The following is a 23301-nucleotide window of genomic DNA, read 5'->3' on the forward strand; positions in this document are numbered from 1 at the left end:
GGGGCAGGATCCACTGGTCACTTCAGCAAGTGGTGTCCAGCTTTAGAATCACAGAATCACAGAACTGTTTGGGTTGGAAGGGACCTAAAAGACCATTCAGTTCCACCCTCTGCCACAGGCAGGGTCATCTTCCACTATCCCAGGCTGCTCCAAGTGCTGTCCACTGGCCCTGGACACTGCCAGTGTACATCATCCTTATTATAAAGAATTTATTCCAAGTATCTAATCTAACCCTGCCCTTTTTCATCCATTCCCCCTTGTCTGTCATTCCAGGCCATTGTCCCCAGTCCCTCTCCAGCTCTCCTGGAGCCCCTTTAGGCCCTGGAAGGGGCTCTGAGCTCTCCCTGGAGCCTTCTCCAGGTGAGCACCCCCAGCTCTCCCAGCCTGGCTCCAGAGCAGAGGGGCTCCAGCCCTTGGAGCATCTCTGTGGCCTCCTCTGGTCTCTCTCCAGCAGCTCCACGTCCTTCTGCTGTTGGCCCCAGGGCTGGAGGCAGCTCTGCAGGTGGGGTCTCACCTGAGTGGGGCAGTGGGGCAGAATTCCCCCTCCCCTGCTGCCCCAGGCCATGGGGGGTTTCAGGGATGGGTCAGGTCCAGCTCTCACCACCCGGCACCCCCAAATCCTCCTCCCCAGGGCTGCTCTGGATCCATTCCCTGCCCTGATGGGGAGCTGGGAAGTTGCAGCACGCCGTGTAAGGCTCATGAGTAACTCCCATCAGACTGTCACAATGGGCTGTCACTGCTGCGGGCAAACCACGAGGAGGCAGGAAAGTCCCGACCCCAAATTGCTACACAATCCTTGTGCAGCACGTGGGGAACAGCTGATGGTGCCGAAATTAACTGTATCAAGTGCTTCCTTCTGAGAGGCCAAACTTGGTAACCCAAGGCTTTTATGGCTATTCTTTTCTGAATTATTAGTTAAAGAAAGCCTTCATGTTCTAATGTCTTCTTACTGTTCTAATTCTGCATCTGCAGAATTTTTATGTAAAACTTACCAAATGTATGATGAGCATCAATTCTTGCCCCATGGGAAGGAGTTCCATGTGGGCACAGACAGGGCAAAAAATTTTCTCTTTTACCCCAGTACAATAACAAGTCATTATTCTTTATTACAGGCAAATACAGGGAAAAGGTAACTCTTACTTCCTGGATTACATTTGGTGCTTGGAATACCTCAGTCCCACCTCTTTGGTGCAAAGCTGCTACATTGCTTCTCAGCAGCACAGTGTGGACATGGTGGGTGTGGAGGCTTCTTGGTAGAGGGAGACCCTGATCCACAAAAGATCCTTTTATTGAGTAATAACTCTGAGCACCTAAAAACACTAGGACAACCTTTTGCAGATCCCTTCCAAAGTCCCTTTTCTGTCCCTCTTAGACATCTCCTGAAAGACCCATAATACTGCACCCTCCTCCTCCTCCATTCCTGAAACTGGGAGGGGATTCTGCCCCTCTCCTACATTCTGGTGAGATCCTAACCCAAACCACTCTATGATGCACATTTGGGTGGGGAATTAAGGCATTCAGGACATGTTTGAGGGCACAAAGGGGGTTTGAATCATCAGATAACTGTAGAGGGTAGGGAGAGCTCAGCCTGGTACAACCCAGTCTTGACTCTGGGACTAATCTCCAGGGCAAACATAACCACACCTGGGTTTTGACTTGGAGGGAGCTGGGTGATTCATTTCAGGGTTTAAAATGTCAATGGTAGGGAGTAACAGCAGGGTAAGTTTCAGCACAGCAGGGTATGTTTGAGATGAACGGCAGAGCATGGCTTGGTACCACTCACCTGAGAGCCAGGGATCAAAGAGCTCTCACTGTGCAGCATCCACCAGGCTTGGGGTGCAGAACAGACCGTCAGCACCCCCCCAGGAGAGCGGTTATCCCACACAGAGCTGTCCTCTGCCCTTCCCATGGCTGCCCTGGGGCATGCCTGGAGGTTAAATGAGGTAAAAACCTTTCACTGGGGTAAAACAGGTGCAGGTGGCCTGGCAGCATTGCAGTGTCCAAGTTGCAGCAGGGATGTCACCTCCCGCCATCCCCATCTGCCTGGGCTGTATTTTATGTCCCACCTCCTACCACTGTCCTTTGTCCTGTCCCTCCATGCCTTGTCCCAAGTCCCTCTCCCGCTCTCCTGGAGCCCCTTTAGGTTCTGGAAGGGGCTCGGAGCTCTCCCTGAGGGAACACCCCCAGCTCTCCCAACCTGGCTCCAGAGCAGAGGGGCTCCAGCCCTTGGAGCATCTCTGTGGCCTCCTCTGGTCTCTCTCCAGCAGCTCTACGTCCTTCTGCTGCTGGGGGTCCCAGATCTGGAGGCTCTGCAGGTGGGGTCTCACCAGAATGAAGCAGAGGGGCAGAATCCCCTCCCAGTTTCAGGAATGGAGGAGGAGGAGGGTGCAGTTTATGGGTCTTTCAGGAGATGTCTAAGAGGGACAGAAAATGAGTGCAAGATGTCACTGGGGGGGTTGATAGCTGCCGGTTGTATCTCTTTCACATCCCTGAGTGCAATGACAGGGGAAAATTGAGGTTCCTTCCCACCTTCTTCACCCTGGATGTTTTCCTTCCTCGTTTTGGGGGCACTGGCTCTCCCACATGCTGTGAGGTTTGTGCTGGGATGTGCTGAACCTTCACCCAGACTGCAGAGATCTTATCACAGCCACAAAGTCACATTCCTGGGCTGCCTCTCTGTGGATCCTCTCCCTGCAGAACAAGCAATCCTGTTTTCCTCATAAACCCATCAAAACCCAGCGGTTCTGACAGGCTGGAGCAGCAGAACCTGCATGAACCAGCTGAGGCAGAGCCTGGAGAGGGGCAAACTCTGTAACTCATAAATTAACCTGCTCCTGGGGTCACGGTGACCCTACAGCTGAACCCACCACTGTGCTTTTGGCACAGCTCCATCCAGGATCCATCAGCCTCTCCCACACATTTCCCAGGCACAGCTCAGGAGCCCTGAGCTGCTCCTGAAAGGCCATTTGGGTGCAAATACCTGTTTTTTGGAGCCCAAAGATTTTGGTGCTGGCAGCTAGCTTGAGGCCATACTGCTTTTAGCCTGGAAATCTTGTAGAAAATCATCTGCTCCTCCACACTTGCATGTCCACAGCATTGAAATCAGGGGATTCCCCCCCACTCCATGGAAGTCATCTGGTCCAGCCCCCTCGCTCATTTAGGGCCACACAGAGCAGGTTGCCCAGGTCCTTGTCCAGATGGATTTAAATATCTCAAAGGATGGAGGTACCTCTTGCTGGGCAACCTGTGCCAGTTCTTGGCCTCTCAGTAAAAAAAGCGTTTCCTGATGTTTAGAGGAATCTCCTGTGCTTCAGTGGGTGCCCATAGCCCCATGTCCTGTGATTTTTACTTTAAATGTAGAATCTTCATCTTTGAGAGTGATCTCTGGGGCTGAACCAGGTGACCTCCAAAGGTCCCTTCCCATCCCCAACCACCTTGCAGTGACTTGTAAATCCTATGAGGAGCAGCTGAGGGACCTGGAGGGCTCAGCCTGGAGAAAAGGAGGCTCAGGAGGGACCTTGTGGCTCTGCACAACTCCCTGACAGGAGGGGACAGCCAGGGGAGGGTGGGCTCTGCTTCCAAGGAACAGGGACAGGACAAGGGACAGAACCTCAAGCTGTGGCCAGAGGAGGTTCAGGTAGAACATGAGGCAGAACTTCTTCGTGGAAGGGGTGGTCAGGGGCTGCCCAGGAGGTTCTGGAATCTCCATCCCTGGAGGTGCCAAGGAACAGCAGGAGGGGGGCACTCAGTGCTCTGCGCTGGGGACCGGCCACAGGTTGGACTCCATGACCTCGGAGGAACGACTCTGTGAGTCTGCGACTTTACACCCCTCTCACGGATGTGTCACTGGGCTCTCCTCAGCACTCACCGCTGGGGTGACGCGATCTGGGTGGTGCCGAGGGTTCGAGCCCCGCTTTGCCCGGCCGGGCTGGGCCGGGCCGGGCTGGGCCCGGATCGCGGGGCCACCCCGGGGCGGGGCGGGGCGCGCATGCGCGGGGCGGCCGCGGGGGCTCCCGGAGGCGGCGGCGCCGGGACTCGGCAGCGGCAGCGGGACAGGGGAGGGGAGAGCGGACACCGAGGGGACACCGAGAGCGGGCACTGAGAGCGGTGAGTGCGGGACGGGAGAGCCGACACTGAGTGCAGGGGGTGAGTGCGGCCACTGAGTGCGGGCGGTGAGAGTGGACATGGAGAGCGGGAGAGGGAGAGCGGGCACTGAGAGCGGACACTGCGGGCGATCCCCTCCCTGCGGTCCCCTCCTCTCCCGCCGGGACACCCGAGGGTCCCCGGGGAGTTCCCGGCGCGCTCCTGCATCCCCGCCGCTCCGGGAGCATCGTTCCCTGCGGAAAGAAGCGGGATGCGGGATGGGTGCGGGGTTGGTCGGTGTGCGGTGCCTGGTGCTTGCAGACACCCCTGGGATGCGGGGGGATGCGGGATCTTTCCCTCCGTGCCGCGCACAATTGTGGTTCATCCAGCCGGGGTTGGTCCAGCGGTCAGGTGGGTGCTGGAGAAGAGCTTAAGGAGGGCAGGGATGAGCAGGGAGACGCGGATTTTGCCTTAAATTCCCCCGTTACCGCTATCTCAAGGGCTTCCTGAAGAAGAGAGGTGGGCAGCGGTTTTCCTGCGTGTTTGTTTGAAATGGCTGTGGGCGGATTTTCCTTTAACGACTTTGACACCCGGGGAGCTGCGGAGGCCACGGGAAGGAGATGCATAGTTCAGCCGTGAGCTGGGAGAAGAACCAGCTCCCGGTGTTTGCCTTGGAGCTGCCGCCTGCTCCTTGCGCAGACACGAGAGAGCTGGGGCGCGTCTCCAAAGGGTCACCGAAGGATTGTTCCCTGCTGATCTTCTCCAGGACACTTCGGGGTCATGTCCCTCCCCCCTGTTTTCCTGGCTGAAAACACCACAAGCATCTCACTTTTTTTTTCTTTTTTTCTTTGTTTTTTTTTTTTGTTTGTTTGTTTGGTTTTTTGTTTGTTTTTGTTTTTGTTTTGGTTTTTTTTTCAGGAAGTGGAGGGAAATATTGTGGACAGTCTTAAAGTGTTCTGGTTTTCTTGAACACAAATATATAGATATATAAGTTCAGGTAAACATTTAACGGTTGTTTGTTTTGGTGCCAAACCAATTCCTCCCTGGCATGAGCATGGTTGGGTTTGGAGCATCCTATTAGCTGTGCCAGGGTGACACACAGGGGCACACAGGTTTTTACTGGGATGGAGAGGTGCACTTGTTGTGGGATTGTGGCTTCAGAGCTGGGAAATTATTTAAATATCGCTAGTTGGAGGATTTTTGGGTGGGATGAGGCTTGGAGCAACCTAGTCTAGTGTAAGATGCCCTGCCCATGGCAGGGGGTTTGGAATGAGATGAGCTTTAAGGTTCTTTCCAACCCAAAATAGTTTGGGATTCTGGGATGGTTTGCTGCAGATGAGGATGAGGAGTGTAATGCTTCCCTGGCAACAGTCATTGAAAAAGAGCAAAGTTACAGAAAGGTCTTGAAAAAGGATGAATCCAGCAGGTCTGAAGTCTGGTTTTGCCCTCTGCCAGGGGACAGGCAGCCATGAATTCTGAATTCTAGCAGCAGACTGTGCTCCTGCCTTGGGGTGCTGTGGTGATATGTGCTGCAAACAGTTCTTAGAAAGCCACTCCAGGGCTCCTCAGGCCAAACCACACAGTTGCACATTCCCTCCCACACAGCTGGGGAAGGTGTGGGTTAACAGCCCTGCACCCTGCAGGATTTTCTGTTTCCTGGACATTAATTGCTTTTATTTGTTTATGCTGAAGCTGCAGCCGCAGCCTGTGGCCGAGCCGAGGGCTGTGTCCCTGTGGATGCAGGGAGGGATGGCAAGGAGGGATGGCCACAAGGGAGGGATGGCCACAAGGGAGGTGCCACCACCAGGTCACGTGCATGAGCTTGCAGCTACTTGCACATCTTGAGTCAGGCACCAGCTTAATTTTTTATCTGCCAGTTTATGGGGTAACCCTTGCTCATGGGGTCAGACCAGTGGCCCTTTAAGTGCATAAACAATTAATCATTAGTAAATTTCAGATGAATAAATACCCAGGGAGGCTGCTGGAGGCTGCAGCTGTACACATGCCATACCTTATAAGCTTCATCCTTCATAGCATCATGGAATGGTTTGGGTTGGAAGGGACATTAAAGATGGTCCAGTTCCAACTCCCTGCCATGGACTGGGACACCTTCCACTAAACCAGATTGCTCCAAACCCTGTCTAAGCTCACCTTGGACACTTCCAGGTAGTAAGGGGAAGCTTGCTCCCATCTCCTTCCCACCCTCCATGCCCCACCAAATCCTTGGGATTGGGTAGGGTTCTAAGCAAGTGAATGCAGCACAGCCTGCATGCCTTTTGGGGAGGGAATCTGCCATCTGCCTCTTCCTTGGAGCTTTGTAGCATCACTTCTGTCACTGCAAACCTAGAACCTGGCTGGGAGAGGCCATGGGGTTAAATGGGACGAGGTCCAGGACAGGGACAATGACTTTTAGTTCAGGGGAGAGGAGAGCTCCCAGCTCCATGGGGTTGGCTCAGGGCTGCAGTCTCTCCCTGGCAGTGCCTCCTCTGCCCGCAGCAGCCGCAGGGCTCTGCATGATTTATATACATTTTTTTCTAGTGACCAAAGCTCTAAAATCCACAGCCTAAAAAAAAAAATGATGGTTTTTGTGCAAGAGGCTTTTGTGGATGACAGCAAAGCTGAGCAGCTTCAGCCCAGAGGTTTTTTGGGGATGATTTGAACCCACAAACAGCACATGGGCAGTTTGGTTTGGTTGCTCTGCCCGCAGATGGTTCCAGGGTTGTCCCATCAGCAGATGGATCTGAGCAGGGAGGGATTGGCTGGCTTGTTGAGGTTTCCCTGTGCTAGCAGGAGTTCCCAGTTCTGCACTGAAGGAAGATTAGTGCTAAAGGAAGTTTAGGAGGTGAAAGTGGGATGTCACTGTGACAAATCCAGGCTCCTTTTTCAGTCAGTGCATGGGGAAAACCCCCAGGCACTTTGCTGACACAATTCCAGTTTCTGGAAAGGGTCAGTCCCAGTCCATCAGATGGTTGAATACAGCTGGCAGGGACTGGTGGGGGTGGCAGGACCAAAACCATGCCCAGGGGTGTGCTGACAGTTCAGCAACCTGATGGTTACAGTTTGGGACTGTGTCCCAGTCTGGTTTGATTCCTGGTGTACTCATCCAGGGATTTCACAGCCACCTGAAATCCAGCCCCAAAGCATCAGATGCTGTGTGTTGTTTGTGTGTGGGAAAAGAAAGTGGTGAAGGGATCAGGAAAGCACAAACAGCAAAGGATTAGTGAGATCAGGAAGAAAAGCTGCAGAATATTACCTTGCTCTTGAGCAAATTTTGATACAGAGGGAGTAGATTTGCCAGAGGAGGGAATCCTCAGCCAGGAGAATTTTTAAATTTTTTTCCAGGAATTATTGGCTGTGTTAGCAGCAGCATCACCGAGCTCTAAGCTGGGTTAGGCATGAGGAAACTGCAGCTGTGCTATCTCAGCAAACCAGAACTGTGCCATTCCCTAACATGGTTTGGGAGATAGCACAGTGCAGGAGTTGTTCCTGGCTGACAGTTTGTGTGTGGCCCCCCATTTGAGGGGTGCAGCAGCACAGGAATTGTCAAGCCAGCCCAGCTGATCTCTGAGAACCTGATGTGTGAAAATCAACCCCCTCCTTGCACGTGATGCTTGGATTCTCACAATAAAGCCACCAGCCACATCCAACCTTTGGTTTCCTAATTTTGGGGTTCCATTCCCCTGCTTTGCTCCCCCAAACACCACAGGGCCTCAGGGGTGCCCCCCTTGTTGGGATGCATTTGCAAGCAGCTTTGTTTTTGCTCTGTGCCCTCCGAGCACAGCGTTCCCTGTGCTGGCTCCACTGCTGTCATCCCCTGGCCCCATCCCAAAGCTCAGGCAACGCTGAGCCCATGTCAAGAGGCACTTGCTGCCCAGCAGGGCTGAGCTGGCTGCTGGCCCAGCTTGCTGCCAGGCCAGGAATTGCAGGGGAGCTGACACTGCCGTGGCTTCCGTAGGGGATCCTGCCACCTCCCACTGGCTTTCATGGCTCGTCTCCCAGCATCACGGGACGTTCGTTTCCTGAGGGATACAAGCTTGGACAAACCCTGCTTGGGCTGCACTCTGTGTGTGTGTGTGTGTGTGTGTGGAGAAGGGGAGAATTTGAACCATCTTCTTTTATTTGAAATTTACCACAAGGTTATTTTGACCTTTTTTTTTCCTGAAGAGGTCAGGTTGTTTTAAGTTGTGCCTTTCAGTAAATCACATGGCACCACCTTTTACTTTCCAGAGCATCCCAGCCTGTGCAGGTCCCTGTTGGAGGAGTAACTGGGCTGATGTAGATCTAACAGGGTACCTAAGTGCCTTGAGGGAAATAAAATCTTCTGTGCAATTCACTGTTAAGTAGTCCCAGCACTGCCCAGTGCATTATGAGCATGAGATCTCATTTCCATCAGGCAGATGAGGACTGATATCCCCATTTCCTTGATGGGAAAGTGTAAGCCCAGTTTAGAAAAGCCTCGAACACCTGGCCCCTCTCTGGTTGTGGGGATTTCCACTTCTTTGATGCTGGAGAGTAGATAAGTTCTTCACACCCTGCTGCCTGTCCTGGCAGGGCTGGTCCCTGGCACAAAGCCATCAAATCATGGAATCACAGAGTGGTTTGGGTTGGGGGGGACATTAAAGCTTACCCAGTTCAACCCCCCTGCCATGGCAGGGACACCTTCCCCTATCCCAGTTTGCTCCAAGCCCTGTCCATTCTGGCCTTGGACACTTCCAGAGATCCAGGGGCAGCCACAGCTCCTTTGGGGAACCTGTGCTGGTTGTAAATCCCATGTAAATCCCAGTAACTCCCCACAGAAGGTGTCTGAGCTCTGGGTGTTCCTGCTGCAGTCTGGAGCAATGTTGGTCCCTAAATCTGTGGCAGAAGGAAGCAGGTAATACCAAGACTGCACAGGAACTGATTCTTGAGCCAGTCCGTGGTCTCTTATTTTCTCAGCTCTGGAGGGGCCTTTCCAAAACATGGGGCAAAAATAGGATGGAGGAGCTGGCACTGTGCTCCCAGGATGGTCTTTCAAAGTTTTCTCCCTCTTTAGTTTTCTCCCTCTTTCTCCCTCAAAGTTTTCTCTCTCTTTAATTAAACCAAAGAATGGTTTAATTACTGGAAGAGATGTTTGTGCTCAGGGAGGACCAGCCTTCAGACAACAGGGTTTGGGATTGGGTTTATCTAGTGCATCTGAGCTGGGTGCAGCCCTGGTGCAGCCTCTCCCAGAGCTGAGCTGCTCCCTGCCATCCTGGTGCACTGGGAGCTGTGACACCAAAGTCAACCCCATGTAGGAATGGCTCACAATAAAACCCCAAAAGCTTCAAAATGACCTGGAGTCCCCCCTGGGACTTTTGCTCAACTGCCAGAAGAGAGGAATTCAGGCATTAATCACCTGCAGCTCTCCAAACCAGTCTGTTATTTTCATGCTGTCCACAACCACTACTTCTTTTTTTCTTTCTCTGTTTTAAATGCCACGCATTTATTAAAGACTTCCCCAAAGCAGAGTACCCCCGGTCCTCCCTGCTTTGTTTACCACGAATTACTGCCTTTTTGGAAGCCTGTGTAAACCTCTGATGCCTGAATACCAGCCTGCAAGTAAATCTATCACATTGGTCCAGCCTCAATCCCAGACAGTGAACTCGGGGGCCAGACTGGTGGGAAAATCGACCGTACTCTGTAGGAAATTTTCTCATTCAAACCCTTCCATCAGACTGTGACCAAAAAGCAAAAGAGCTGGGAAAAAGCTCGGGTTTCCAATTACCCTCTTCAAAAGGGAGAGAAAAATTGGAACAGGATCGTTCTCCTCCTGTGCCGGGAGTTTTTATTGTGGATGTCATGATCCAGCCTGGCCATCATCCACGCCCTCCTTCTCGCCTTGCAGCTCCCTCCCTGAACAAACGATACTTGGTTGCTGTTAATTGGGAGCAGCCAAAATAACTGAATCCCCCGGAGATGGGAGTGAGGACAGAATCTCAACGAGACACCCCGCCGATGAATGTGGCTTTCAGCTGCTCCTACGCCCCCGTGAAGGGAAAAGAATAGGGGCTCTGTGAAAGTGAAACAGCCAGTGCTGACCTTGGGTTTCTGGGTTGGTGTTTTTTGTTGTTTTTTTTTCTCTTTCTCTCTCTTTTCTAACGTTAATTGCTCGTCACTTTGTCCCATCACATGATCGCTGGAAGCTGCCAACTCGTTCTCACTCACTCATATCACAAGGTTTGAAATAAGCAGGGTACCAGGTTCCCGATTTAGCATTGTTCAGTCCAGTATCAGATGTGTTTCTTGTGATTTCGGACTATTATTTTGAAAATCTCTGTCCCTCGCAGCCTGTTTAAAACTGGCATTTTCCAGCTCTGAAAGCCTGCCTGGAATAATCTGTGCTGTCAGGGAGATGTGCAGTGCCCAGGCTCTCTGAGGCGATGCTCGCTGCATGCACTGAGCTCTGGGGATGAGAGACCTTGGCAAAATCCTGGCACGAGTACGAGCGGTGCAAGCCAGAGCCAGGCTGTGCCTGGGACAGAAGCTGCCTGTCTCTCTCACACCCTTGTCAGCATGCAAAGCAGGCAGGCCATGGACTGCATCCCCATCCATTCCTATTCCCAGGCTCAGCTGCCACCCTCCCATGTGTTGCCTTTGTTCTTTACGTGCAGTTTTCAGCAGGTTTCTCCACAGGAGATGAGCATCTCTGCAGGTCTGTGCCCTCTTGCCCTATGCTTGCAGCTGTGCCCTCTTGGAGCTGGTTTTCAGTTCCTCTTCTGCTGGGATTCACTCTGGCATTACTCTGTTCTCTCCAAGATGTAAGGAACTTCAGCATTGTCCTTTCTTCTTCTGCCTCACCATCATGATCATTGAATCATAGAATCCCAGGATGGTCTGGGTTGGAAAGATCATTTTGTTCTAACTCTTCTGCTATGGGCAGGAAAAAATTCTTCCCCGTGAGGGTGGTGAGGCCCTGGCACAGGTTGCCCAGAGAAGTTGTGGTTGCTCCATCCCTGGAAGTGTCCAAGTTTGAATGGGGCTTGGAGCAACCTGGGATAGGGGAAGGTGTCCCTGTCCATGGCAGGAGGTTGGAATGAGGTGATCTTTAACATCACTTCCATCCTGAAGCACTCCACAATTCCATGATTTATGAATGAACTCCACTAGCTACAAGAAGCCAGAACAGACTGGCTGTGCATTGGAACAGGGCAGAGTGAGTGTTGCCTCCAGTTCACACCTTGCCCTCACAGGACTGCCCCAAAGTCAAAACTTGCCTTGCCTGCCTAGATTTTGGCGTGTAACTCCACAGGGATACACAACCTGCTAAATTAATTGCATGTCCAATCATAGATCAGGACCCTGCAGACCCTTAGAGAAACAAAGTCTTAACATTAAGAACATTAACTGCCCAGCAAGTGTGCTCCCTTCATCATTATACATTTGTGAAACTAAAACAGCATTTCCAGGGACCATTTTGTCTTCTGTGGCTAAGGCAGCTCCATCAAACACAGCAGACAAAGTCCCTTGTGACAAACAGAGGAAAAAACCTCCAGCCCTGAGAGATGCTAAGGGAGAAAGCCAAGGCAGTGTAGGGCAGAAAGAATTTTCTGGAAAATGAAACCGAATTATGACAGCTCCCCTCTGCTAGAATACAGAAGCAACGTGAAAATATTTTGTTTCTTATCAGATGCTTTGGGTTTCTACAGGAAGTGAGACTTGCTGCCTGCTTGAGAGTCTGCTCTGACTTTGCTCTTTGTGCTGTCTCACCCTGGGACTGCCAGGTCCCACCTCCTTGCTTTCAGAAACTCTCTCATGGTGTTTAACACTGTCCTGTCCTCTGTATCACAGCCTAGCAGGGGTCTCCCATCATGGAATCATGGACTGGTTTGGGTTGAAAGGGATCTTAAAGCTCCTCTAGTTCCAGCCCCCTGCTATGGGCAGGGACACCTTCACTAGACCAGGTGTCCACACAAACTACTGGTGTCTCACCTCTGACACAGCTGATAGGAGAAAAATTGCAGCAGGAGAAAAATTGGCTGTTTTCCACACTCAGGCAAAATACTTACTTGTGGGGGTTTTTTCTTTGTTGGTTTTTTGGTTTGTTTGTTTTTTTTTTTTTTTTGCTACCTCCATCCCCTGCAGCTCCAGTTCCAGTTGTGTGCATATAAGCTTAGGAGACAGATTCTGCTCCTGAAAACCTTTGTGCATTGATTTCACAGGATTAACCACAGCCCTGCACAGTCTGGTGGGGCCCCATCAGCACCAATTTCAGTTTAACATGGGCATTTGTGATGAATTCTCCTCTATTTTGTATGACACAAACACCAGCAGGGAAGAGAGCTATCTAGGTTATTGGGAAACAGGGGGTACTGGGAATTAATTTAATGCCAAGAGTTGTTCTCCACACATCAGGATCCTGCTGTGCCCTGAATCTGAATCTTGCCAGCCAGAGCTTAGCAAGTCTAGAGGTTACCAAGGAGCAGAGCAGCAGAGGAGTGCCCAGCACAGGGTTTGGCTGCTCTGAGCATCCAGGGACTTCTCTGGCAGTCCCTCAGCATTGGCTCCATGGATGCTCCCAAGGCTCTGATGCTGTACCCAAACTGCAGCCAGCTTGGATGTGAAGCCTCTCATTTCTTCAGTCCCTCTCAGTCCTGATGCTTCTTACTTGTGGAGGGATGAGGGCTGCAGGTTTGGGACTGTGGATTTCTCCACTTCTCCCTCTGCCATACTCACTACAGTAATCCATGGGCAAGCTCTGTGACAGGGAAGGTTGAGTTTCTTTGCAACCTCCATGATTTGTTTGGGACCCTCTTAACTCATGTGCAGACAGGCTCTTTATCCCTTAGATGAGTAATTTACATCCCAGTTTTGTCCCTGAGCATTTTGTTCTGCGGTAAGGGGTGAAAAATCACCTTCATAAATCATCAGATGCTTTCTTGCCAACTATCTGCTTCCTGCAGCCCCTTGTTGGCAGCTTGTGGCTCCTGAACACGCTCCAAGCTGAGTGCCTGAGGAAGTGGGGAGGAAGGGCAGGCTTGTGACATTGCTGTGCCCATCTGATGCAGGCTGACCTGCAGGGACAAAGCTCTGCCATCCCCCTCTGTGCTGAATTTAGGTCAGGGAACAGATATCCCTGGGAATCTCATGCTGCCTCAGACCCTTCTCTAACTTCCCAGGAGATCTGGTACCCCTAAATTTGACAGTATTCATAAAATCATGGAATGGTTTGGGATAGAAGGGACTTGAAAGACCATCTTGACCCAACACTCTGTCATGGGCAGGGACACCTTCCACTATCCCAAATTGCTCCAAGCCCCATCCACCCTGGCCTTGGACACTTCCAGAGATTCAGGGGCAGCCACAGCTTCTCTGGGCACCCTGTGCCAGGGCTTCACCACCCTCAGAGGGAAAAATTCCTTCCCAATATCCCATCTATCCCCACCCTCTGGCAGTGGGCAGGCATTGCCCCTTGTCCTGTCCTTCCAGGCCCTTGTCCCAAGTCCCTCTCCAGCATTCCTGGGGCCCCTTTAGGCACTTGTGGGTGCTCTAAGGGCAGTGTCTCCATGGTGCCATTGTTAATCCCGCCGGTAATGGCAGCATGCTGTTCTCCCCGGTGCACCACCATTAACATTTCCTCTTTCTCCCATCCCCTCAGGGCAGGAAGAGGCGTTCCCTGGTGCGGGGCTGAAGGATGACAGCCATCCTGGAGCGGCTCAGCACGCTGTCCCTGAGCGGGCAGCACCTCAGCCGGCTGCCCCGGCTGCTGGAGGATGGCCTCCCCAAGATGCCCTGCACGGTGAAGGAGTGCGAGGTGCCGCAGCTCTTCCGCGAGCCCTACATCCACAGCGGGTACCGCCCCACCGGCCAGGACTGGCGCTACTACTTCCTCAGCCTCTTCCAGAAGCACAACGAGGTGGTCAACGTGTGGACTCATCTCCTGGCGGCGCTGGCCGTGCTGCTGAGGTTCAAGACGTTTGTGGAGGCCGAGCAGTTGCTTGTGGATGCGTGGTCCTTGCCATTGCTCATCTTCGTCCTCTCTTCTGTCACCTACCTGACCTGCAGCCTCTTGGCCCACCTGCTGCAGTCCAAGTCGGAGCTGTACCACTACACCTTCTACTTCGTGGACTATGTTGGAGTCAGCATCTACCAGTATGGCAGTGCCTTGGCTCATTTCTACTACAGCTCTGACCAAGCCTGGTATGACAAGTTCTGGCTTTTCTTCCTGCCAGCAGCAGCTTTCTGCGGCTGGTTGTCCTGTGCTGGCTGCTGCTACGCCAAATACCGGTACCGACGGCCTTACCCCATCATGAGGAAGATGTGCCAGGTGATCCCAGCAGGGCTGGCTTTCATCCTGGATATCAGTCCCGTGGCTCACCGGGTGGTTGTGTGTCACCTGGGGGGCTGTGAGGAGGATGCTGCTTGGTACCACACGTACCAGATACTGTTTTTTCTTATCAGTGCTTATTTCTTTTCCTGCCCTGTCCCTGAGAAATACTTCCCTGGCTCCTGTGATATTGTTGGCCACGCCCACCAGATCTTCCACACCTTCCTGGCCATCTGCACCCTGTCACAGCTGGAGGCCATTCTTTTGGATTACAAGAACAGGCAGGAGATTTTCCTGAAGAGACACGGGCCTTTGACCGTTTATCTCTCCTGCATCTCTTTCTTTGGCTTGGTGGCCTGCAGTGCCATCACAGCTTACATCCTGCGATGCAGGATCAAGGACAGCCTGGCTAAAAAGGACTCCTGAGAGTCACGGACGTGACAGGCATGACATCACCAGAGAAAATCAAGAAAAAGGGCATAACATACTAGAGACATGACTGTCTTACTTGCCTAACATGCCGTGACTAACCAGGACCCTGGATTCAGATGAAGGGCTGGACACTTCATGCTGGATGCATTTTCACAGCAGGGATTGCCTTTTGCCATCCAGGGGGGGACATGGAGTGTTTTAAGCCAGAACAAGTCACTGAACCAAGGATGCTGAAATAGGCAGAGGTTCCTTGTTCATTCTGGTAGAGCTGTGGGTGAGACCTTGCTGAAGGTCAGGGAGGGCAGCCTGGAGGCTGTGGGACTGCAGAAGGGTGTGCCAGGGCTCACAACACCATGAGGAGCTCAGCTGGATGTGATGACCTCTCTGGGTTCGGCCATATCTGTGTGAGAACTGTTCCTGTCAAAGGCAGTAGGAAGGTTTCAGGAAGTTTGTGTTTCTAGGGTTCGGGTGTGAGGGCACATGTGGCACTGTGGCTGCTAGAATCCTTTTCCTGTTCCAGCCAGGCTCTCTCTGAGCTTCCCTTGTCAAGGGTGTCAATGCCAGGTCACTTAGGTGGCTTTGGGAAAATATCTTTGGAGATCCTGGCTTGACCTGGGGTCCTCTGGGACAAACTGGGTCTGTGTCATCTGTCCAGGGAGTCTGACCAACCTCTAGCAATGTCCATGAAATGTGGACTTGGATGGGATCTGTTTGATACAGGAAAGGCTCTGGTCTTCCAACAACACTACTGTGGTCATGGCCAAAAGGGTGTGAAGGTGAAGGAGTCTTATTCCCTTCTTAATGGTGCTTTGTGTCCTTGATGAGCATTGTGGGAAAGCTGACCTTGGAGCTTCAGGGTTGCTGTTTTATGATAAGTGGGGCTGTGACTCTGGCAGGTTTTTATCAGTATTAGATGAAGGTGGAACAGCAAAAGTAAAGGAGAGTAATGACATTAGGGTCCTGCACAACCTGGGGAAGGCTTGGCCTTGGGACTTGGTGATTCCTGTGGGGAGTAGCAAAGGTAGTGGTCAGGGTCACTTAATGTCCATGGGTCACTCCTGTCCAAGGTAACAAAGGCTGGATTACCATGTCCCCCACTAGAAGAATCTATTCTGTGCTGGGCTTGGGGGAATATCAAACCTGGAGCCACCAAGGAGGATTAAATCCTTGCTAAAACCAAGGAATCCATGGGATCTATCCCAGCCATGGATTTGTCTCATTGAGCCCAAGGGCAGGCAAATGAATTGTGATTGCTGGTTCTGAGCAGGCAGAGTGTAGGGTTGGGGATATGGTTGGTGAGGACAAGCACTGATTTCTGCACTTCATCTGTGTTTCAGCTCTTGAGGTGTGTGTGTGTTTTCATGTTCCATGCATGTGCATGGGACTTGTTATCCAGAAGGGCTTTGCCCTGGGATTTTAAATCTGCAGAGCCTCCTAGCTGGGTTAAGATTAACCTGAAGGAAACAGTGCTGTCCTGCTGGAGGAGCAAGGTGGGCTGGACAACAGATTTGTTAATAGGTGGTGGAAAACAGACCTGTAGATTGGCACTTTGCTGGTCCTGTGTTTAGTAGGTAAATTTGGGACTCATGGCCCTATAGAAAATTAAATACAAAGGGAGAGGGAAGTAAGTTTGGTATAGGAGTATAGGAGAGGAAGTCATAGGAAAGCCTTCACGAGGTCATCAACTCCACCCTTTCTCATCAGTCCTGGTCTGAGCTTAGAAATTAATTACTTGATTTCATAGGGTGTTTTTGATGGTACAGATGGTACAGCCATGCTGACCTAGAAGAAAATCTGCCTCAGGGGAGATGCCAAGCAGGGGTGGTCCCACTTGCACCTCGTTCAACCTCTTCCCATGCACAGAAGTTCATCTCACCACAGAGTGAGCCAGTGCCAGGAGAGGGACCTTTGGGAAACCAATCCTACTGAAAAAATGTCAGTAATTTTCGGCTGGTTTTAAATCTGAGCCAACTCACTTGGACAATGCAGCTGCTGGCAGGGAAGGGCTGGATTGGAGGCCAGCAGCAGTTCCTCCTTCCATGGCAGCTGGCTGCTCAACTCACTCAGCTGCACTGATGGACTGCTCCCTCCATGGCCTCTGGCTTTGTTTGTGGGTCTCCTCCCAGTTTGAGAAAAGGCTTCCAGTGCAAGCAGCTTTTTCTTGCAGCCTAATTTGCCTTGGTTTTGTGGTGGGTAAGGCAGCACAAGGCACTGGGTGTGGAACTGACTGGATGGTATCAGTGGGTTCCTGTGCAGAAACAAAGGTAAATCGGGCTGGTCCAGAGCTCATTTCTGAGATAAAATTAAGAAGGATTGGGCATGGCTGGTAATAGCAAACCTGCTCTGATGCTACCTGGAGTTACATTGTTACCAAAGGAAGGGATCACCCAGGTGTCCCCTTCTCTGAGGGTTTGAAAACAGATGACGTGCCCTGCCCTTGTTGAAGGAGGGTGAGTACGGTAATTCTGTCTCATTCAGGGACAGGGAGAGGAGCCCCACATGGCTCTTCCAAGGTACTTCTGATCATATCTGGTACTTCTGATCATATCTTCTCCTCCCTGGCTGAGCAGAAGTGGGCAGTGGAGCAGTGGTGTGACAGTGGAGGTGGTTTTGCACACTCCCACGTTTCCCCTCAGGTGAAGCCGAGCCCATCTCCGTGTGGCCCTGCACTCCCACCTGGAGCTGACTCCTGGTTACGATGATGGGTGGAGTGAGCTGGGATCAACAATACAGATCTGTGCTGCTGTGAGGATGCGCCCTTGTGTCACAAGGGGCTCACCAACACTGGAGCTTCCTTCATCCCTGTCTCCATCCTCCTCTTCCCCCAGCCATCTTCTTTCTTTCCTTCATCCTTGTGCCTTACGCACCTGGCTGCCTTCCTGGGCAGACTCCACCTGCAGTCTCAGCTGCAGTCTCAGCTGGGAAGTGGCTGTGGAAGCTTTGCCAGTGATCCAGAGGACACCAGGGCTGGATCTGGAAAAATCCAAAGTGCCTCTTTGATAAATGCTCAGCTTGTCTGAGCCCCGCCAGGAGCTTCTCCTTGGGCTCACTGCTTGGAGCAGGTCTCCTCCACCCTGGTGTTCCTAAGGAGGCATGCCTGGGAAGAACGTACCAGTGGCCAGGCTTGGTGAAGAGCTGACCACTCGAGATCCCTCAGGGATCCCTGAGGTCACAGTCCTCTCCCTCAGGAATCTCTGGTCCTGAGCAAGTTCCTTCAGATCTTGCAAACCAGGACAGCTCCTTAGAATTCATCCCAATGTGCCTTGTGCTGTTTCTTTTGGGGATTAATCCTGAAGGAACCTGAGGATCAAGGGCAGCCTCTTCGCTGTCTGCTCCATGCTCCATGGTTGCTGTTAACAACAAATTCCCACTGACAGGATTTGCTCCGTGTACAGAGCAGGAGGGGAGGATGGAGACAGGTGCCTTCAATTTGTATTTATGCCTAATTTGTGTAACAAGGCAAGGACAGGTTCCTCATGTGCCTTGCAATTTACATCTTTTACTGACAAGATTATTTTTAAGCACTGTTCATTACTAAACAGAAGTACAAAAGAGTTTGTATTTTTTTCCTTTGGGAAACAGGGAAGGATATGAGTGTTCCTTATTAACCATCCCCTTCCCAACTCCCACCTGCTGACTTTGTATTGTTGAAAACATTGACAATATTTTAAGCTTTGTACTGTACTGATCTTTATTTAAAAACTTTAATGGGAAAAAAAAATCTGTGAAAGCAAAACAATTGGTGTGGTGTGAAATTCCCAAATGCACAACTGCACAGCTACAGAAGGTTATGAGTCATTAGAAAAAAATGGGGATAATAATTACAGAGAGGATATATTAGAGAGATAATAATTACAATAATGAACAATAAGGTGTGGTTTTATATGTGCATCTCAAAGCACTTCCAAGGTTTCTTGATACCTTTTGGATTTCATTCCCTTTTCACAAGGGAAGTGCAGAACTGCCCTGACTCTGATTAGAGAAATTTTAGTTCATCATCCACAATCACATAAGGGTTGAGTTTGGAAAAGATCTCTGGGGGCCACTTGGTCCAACCCTCAGCTCAAGCAGGGCCACTCAGAGCTGGTTGCCCAGGTCCATGTCCAGATGGATATTGAATATATCCAAGGATGGCAACTCCATCACCTCTCAGGACAACCTGTGCCAGTGCTCAGCCACCCTCACAGTAAAAAAGTGTTTCCTGATGTTCAGAGGAACTTCCTGTGTTCCAGTGTGTGCCTGTGCCCTCTGGTCCTGGCCCTGGGGCCTGGTACAGAGCCTCATCCTGTCCACTTTGCACCTTCCCTTCAGGGATTTATATACACCTTTAAAATCCTTTAAATATTGCCTGACATGATCCTCTTCCACCAGGTACATGTTCCCTGCTCCAGCCCTTCTCCCTGCTCTCAGGAACCAGGGATTCCTGAAGGCTTATCCCATTGGTAAAGACTGAGGTGAAGAAGGCTTTTCCATGTTCTCTGTAGCCAGCTCCCACATCTTACTGAGCAATGGGCCCACAACTTTTTCCCTACTCTCCCTTTTGTCACCCTGTAGAAACCCTTCTGGTTGTCTTTGGTTTTCCCAAACAGATTCCAGTTGGACTTTGCCTTTCCTCATCTCCACACACTCAGATAATCTCTGTATTCCTTTCTATCCACGTCCTTGCTTTCACCTTCTCTCTGCTGCTTCTGTGTTTGAGTTTTACCAGGAGCTCCTTGTTTATCCATGCAGGCCTGCTGGCATTTTTTCCCAGCTTCCTGCTCATTAGAATGGATTGTTCTTGAGCTTGGAGATGACTCCTCCCAGGCCTCTTTATCCCAGGGGACTCTACCAAGCGGATAGAGGCCTTTGAAGAGGCCAAAATCTGAAGGCTAGTGTTTGATGTTTGCCTTCCTCCCTTCCTTCAGGATACTGAGCTCCTCCAGCCAGCTCTGCTTTTGACCCCCACATTTCCAGTAAACCATGAGTCTGACGTCCAGCAAAGCACCTCTCCTTGTCAGCTCCTCCATCACTTGGAGGAGGGAGTTACCACCACTGCATTCCAGAAATCTCCTGGACTGAAAATCACAGAATCGTAGAAGGGTTTGGGTTGGAAGAGCCCTTAAAGATCATCTCATTCCAACCCCTTGCCATGGCCAGAGACACCTTCTACGAGACCACGTTTCTCAGGGCTCCATCCAACTTGACCTTGAATGTTTCCATGGATAGGGCATCCACAGCTTCTCTGGACAACCAGTGCCAAGGCCTCACCAACCCCACACTAAATAATTTCTTCCTAATACCCGATCTAAATCTACTCTCTGGCTTCACTTTGAAGCCATTTCCCTTTGTCCTGTCATTACATGTTTTCTAAATATCCCTCTCCATCTTTCCTGTAGGCTCCATTCAAGTACTGGAAGACTGCAATTAGGTTACCCCGAAGCCTTCTCTTCTCCAGGATGAACAATCCCAATTCTCTTGGCCTTTCCTCTTAGGGGAGATGCTCCATCCCTCTTTTCTTGTCCTTCCAGCAGTTATCAGGGTGGCTGAAGTCCCCCATGAGGAGCAGGGTCAGTACAACATCACCCAAACTGGTTATCCCTTGAACCCTTCCCCTGTAAGCTGTTGGCTCATCATCCACTCGGAATTCCAGGCACTCCAGCTGCTCTCTCACTACAGGGCAGCTCCCTCTCCTCACCTTTTTGGCTTGTCTGTATCCCTCCATTGCCACACTCAGGTCGTGGGAGCCATCCTACCACATCTTCCTGATCCCAACAAGATCATGGCCCTGCAGATGCACCCAGATCTCTGCCTTGTCAGTCCCCACACTGCTGGTGTTCTCTACACACACTCCAGAGACACACCCCAGCACAGTGACTTCCCGGATTTAGGGATCCCAGTTTTAGGGATTTCTCCATCATGGTGTTTCGTTGATTTTCTGATCCCTTTCTGTCATATTGCCCCAGATCCTCAACTCATCAACCTTATTTGGGAGGGTTGTGTGTGATCACATACATAATTCATCAATTTTTCCCTGAATTTCAGAACTTAAAACCTCTAGAATATAATTTATTTTTCCTTCCAATAACCAGTAATTTTAATTATTATTTCTTAATACACCATGCAGACCAAGACTTCTGCAGGTTGTGTTTTCACCCACCAGAGGGCGAGATATCTCCGTCTGTGTCCTCCACTGCCACGAAAGCAGAGCCCGATAAAGAATTCCTTCTGCCTTTCATGAGTAGATAGCAGGGATGTGGGAAGCTAAAAAGCTCATCCTAACCTTGGCAAGTCAGACTTGTCTGTACAGAAGTTTTCAAGGATGAAGCTTAATCTATATCTTCACTTTAATTCCTCGTTTCTCCTTTCTCCTGCTTTACAGTCACTATTACTAAATGCCACATTCTGCTACAGCTTTTCTTCTACTTCCTCCTGTGGAATCCCAGAATAGTTTGGGTTGGAAGGGACATTGAAGATCATCTCATTCCAAACCCGTGAGCAGGGACACCTTCCATTAAACCAGGTTGCTCAACCTGGCCTTGGACACTTGGAGGGACAGTGCAGCCACAGCTTTTCTGGGCAACCTCCCCACCCTCACAGGGATGAATTCCTTCCCAATATCCCATCTAACCCTGCCCTCTGGCAGTTTAAAACCACTGCCCCTTGTCCTGTCACTGCATACCCTTGTAAATAATCCCTTTTTGGCTCTCTCAGAGCCCCTTTAGGCACTGGAAAGGACTTCCCAGAGCATTCTTTTCTCCAGGCTGAACATGCCTAGCCTGCCATCTTTACAGGCTGTGCCACACAGCCTTGTCACAAATTTGCAGTTACTGTCCTTGTGGATGATCCTTGGCACACAGAGCTGGCTTTCCTTCTCTGAGACAGGCCCCATTCCCTGTTAAATGCTGCCTGGATATTGCAGCTTGAAAAATCAGAGCAAGGGCTTGATCAGGGTCCTGCTCCTAAGTCGAAGTCAGCCATCACACCAGCAAATTTGCTGTCTTCCAGATTCAGCTCTTCTAGCCCTGCTTGGCCTTCAGTTCATTATTTTCCTTTGTAAGCTCATCAGCCTCATTCTTTATCTCCCACCGTCTGGCTTTTTTCTCTCTCCCACACCGTGCTCAGACAGACGGTCTGGCTGCAATTCTCCCTGCTTAACTTGTGCTTACAAAACCCTCGGATCTGCCGCCTGCCCTTGAATCACAGCCTGGCTTGCCTGGTGTAGTGGTGATAAAGAGAACAAAGCAAAAGAGATGCACAAAAATCTTCTTTTTCATGGAATCCTAGAAGGTTTGGGTTGGAAGGGACATTCAGGATCATCTCATTCCAACCCTCTTGCCATGGGCAGGGACACCTTCCACTAGACCAGGTTTCTCCCAAATCCTGTCCAACCTGGCCCTGACGCTTCCAGGGATGAGGAATCCACATCTTTTGGGGAATCCACGACATCTATAGGCAACAAATAACTTCTGTTTTCCATGGTGATAGATTTAGCTGTTTACTCTCTTGCATTTGGGAGTGACTTTTGCAGATCCACCTTTTCCTTGATAGTATCCTTGATGCTTCTTTTTGCCCCTTCCTCCAGAGATAAAAACCGTGTTTGAAAGAGAGGAATTATATCTGTGCTACATATGAAAAATACACTATTTCACAACTATATACATTTTTATACATGTATACATACATCATAAACCAGCACAATCACTTCTGTTAAAATATTTCAATCACTCCAGGTATGGATTTGTCCCTTCAGAGCTGCTCCTCACTCTGGGCACTGCACAGGGCAAGGAAAACTCCCCGAAAAGCAGCAGTCCAGATGCCACCACCCATTTGGGAGGCCAAGATGTTTTAATGTAAGGGAGTTATGAGGGGCCACGAGGGAGATATGAGGGGGCTCTGAGGGGCTGGGAGGGGTGTAAAAACGCCAATCACTTTTTTTTTAAATTTTAAAAATTTAATAGTAATAAAATGGTTATATAAATAGTAATACAATTAGAGTAATAATAATTTGGACAATTTGAATTAGGACAATATGAGACAATAAAGACAGAGTTACGGACGTCCGGGTAACTTTTTCTGGGCAGCACGATCCCGAACAAGGACACACATTAACAAAGGATTAACCCTTAAAAACAACAGCCTGTTGCATATTCATACAACTCATACATGATGCATAAATTTCATTAAAATACAGGATTCTGTCTGGTCATCGTCAACTTCTTCCTCTGAATCCTAACAGTGCCTTCGAGGCAGGAAGAAGTTCGTTTCTTCTGATAAGAGGGCAATAAATTCTTTTTCTCAGAAAGATTTAGGTGTCCTGTGGCTGCTGTCTCAGTGAGTCCTTTCTTTAAAAAAGTATCCTACATAGCATAGTTTCTATTTTAACATTTTGTTATAACCTAAAACCATATTTAACACACTACTTAAGAGAATTAATACAGCATAACTTTCTGACATAACACATATAATATTCATTTTAATATTTGTGAAAAGCCAGTCATAAAATGCGCATTTTTCACAAGGGG

General features: G+C 50.3%; 1 protein-coding gene across 2 annotated transcripts; it reads left to right on the forward strand.

Moving 5' to 3' along the window:
• The first annotated feature begins 4020 nt into the window (after positions 1-4020).
• On the forward strand, positions 4021-18536 carry PAQR8 (progestin and adipoQ receptor family member 8). 2 transcript variants are annotated; one of them, XM_036380149.1, is made up of 2 exons: positions 4021-4107; positions 13697-18536. In XM_036380149.1, the coding sequence occupies exon 2, from the start codon at positions 13733-13735 to the stop codon at positions 14789-14791; it is 1059 nt and encodes a 352-aa protein (XP_036236042.1). In that variant the 5' UTR covers positions 4021-4107; positions 13697-13732; the 3' UTR covers positions 14792-18536. The 2 variants fall into 2 exon arrangements, with proteins under 2 accessions (XP_036236042.1, XP_036236043.1); XM_036380150.1 differs by having other exon boundaries at positions 4091-4146.
• The last annotated feature ends 4765 nt before the right edge of the window (positions 18537-23301 follow it).

This window comes from Molothrus ater, chromosome 3 (assembly GCF_012460135.2).
Source record: "Molothrus ater isolate BHLD 08-10-18 breed brown headed cowbird chromosome 3, BPBGC_Mater_1.1, whole genome shotgun sequence".
NCBI classification, from domain to species: domain Eukaryota; kingdom Metazoa; phylum Chordata; class Aves; order Passeriformes; family Icteridae; genus Molothrus; species Molothrus ater.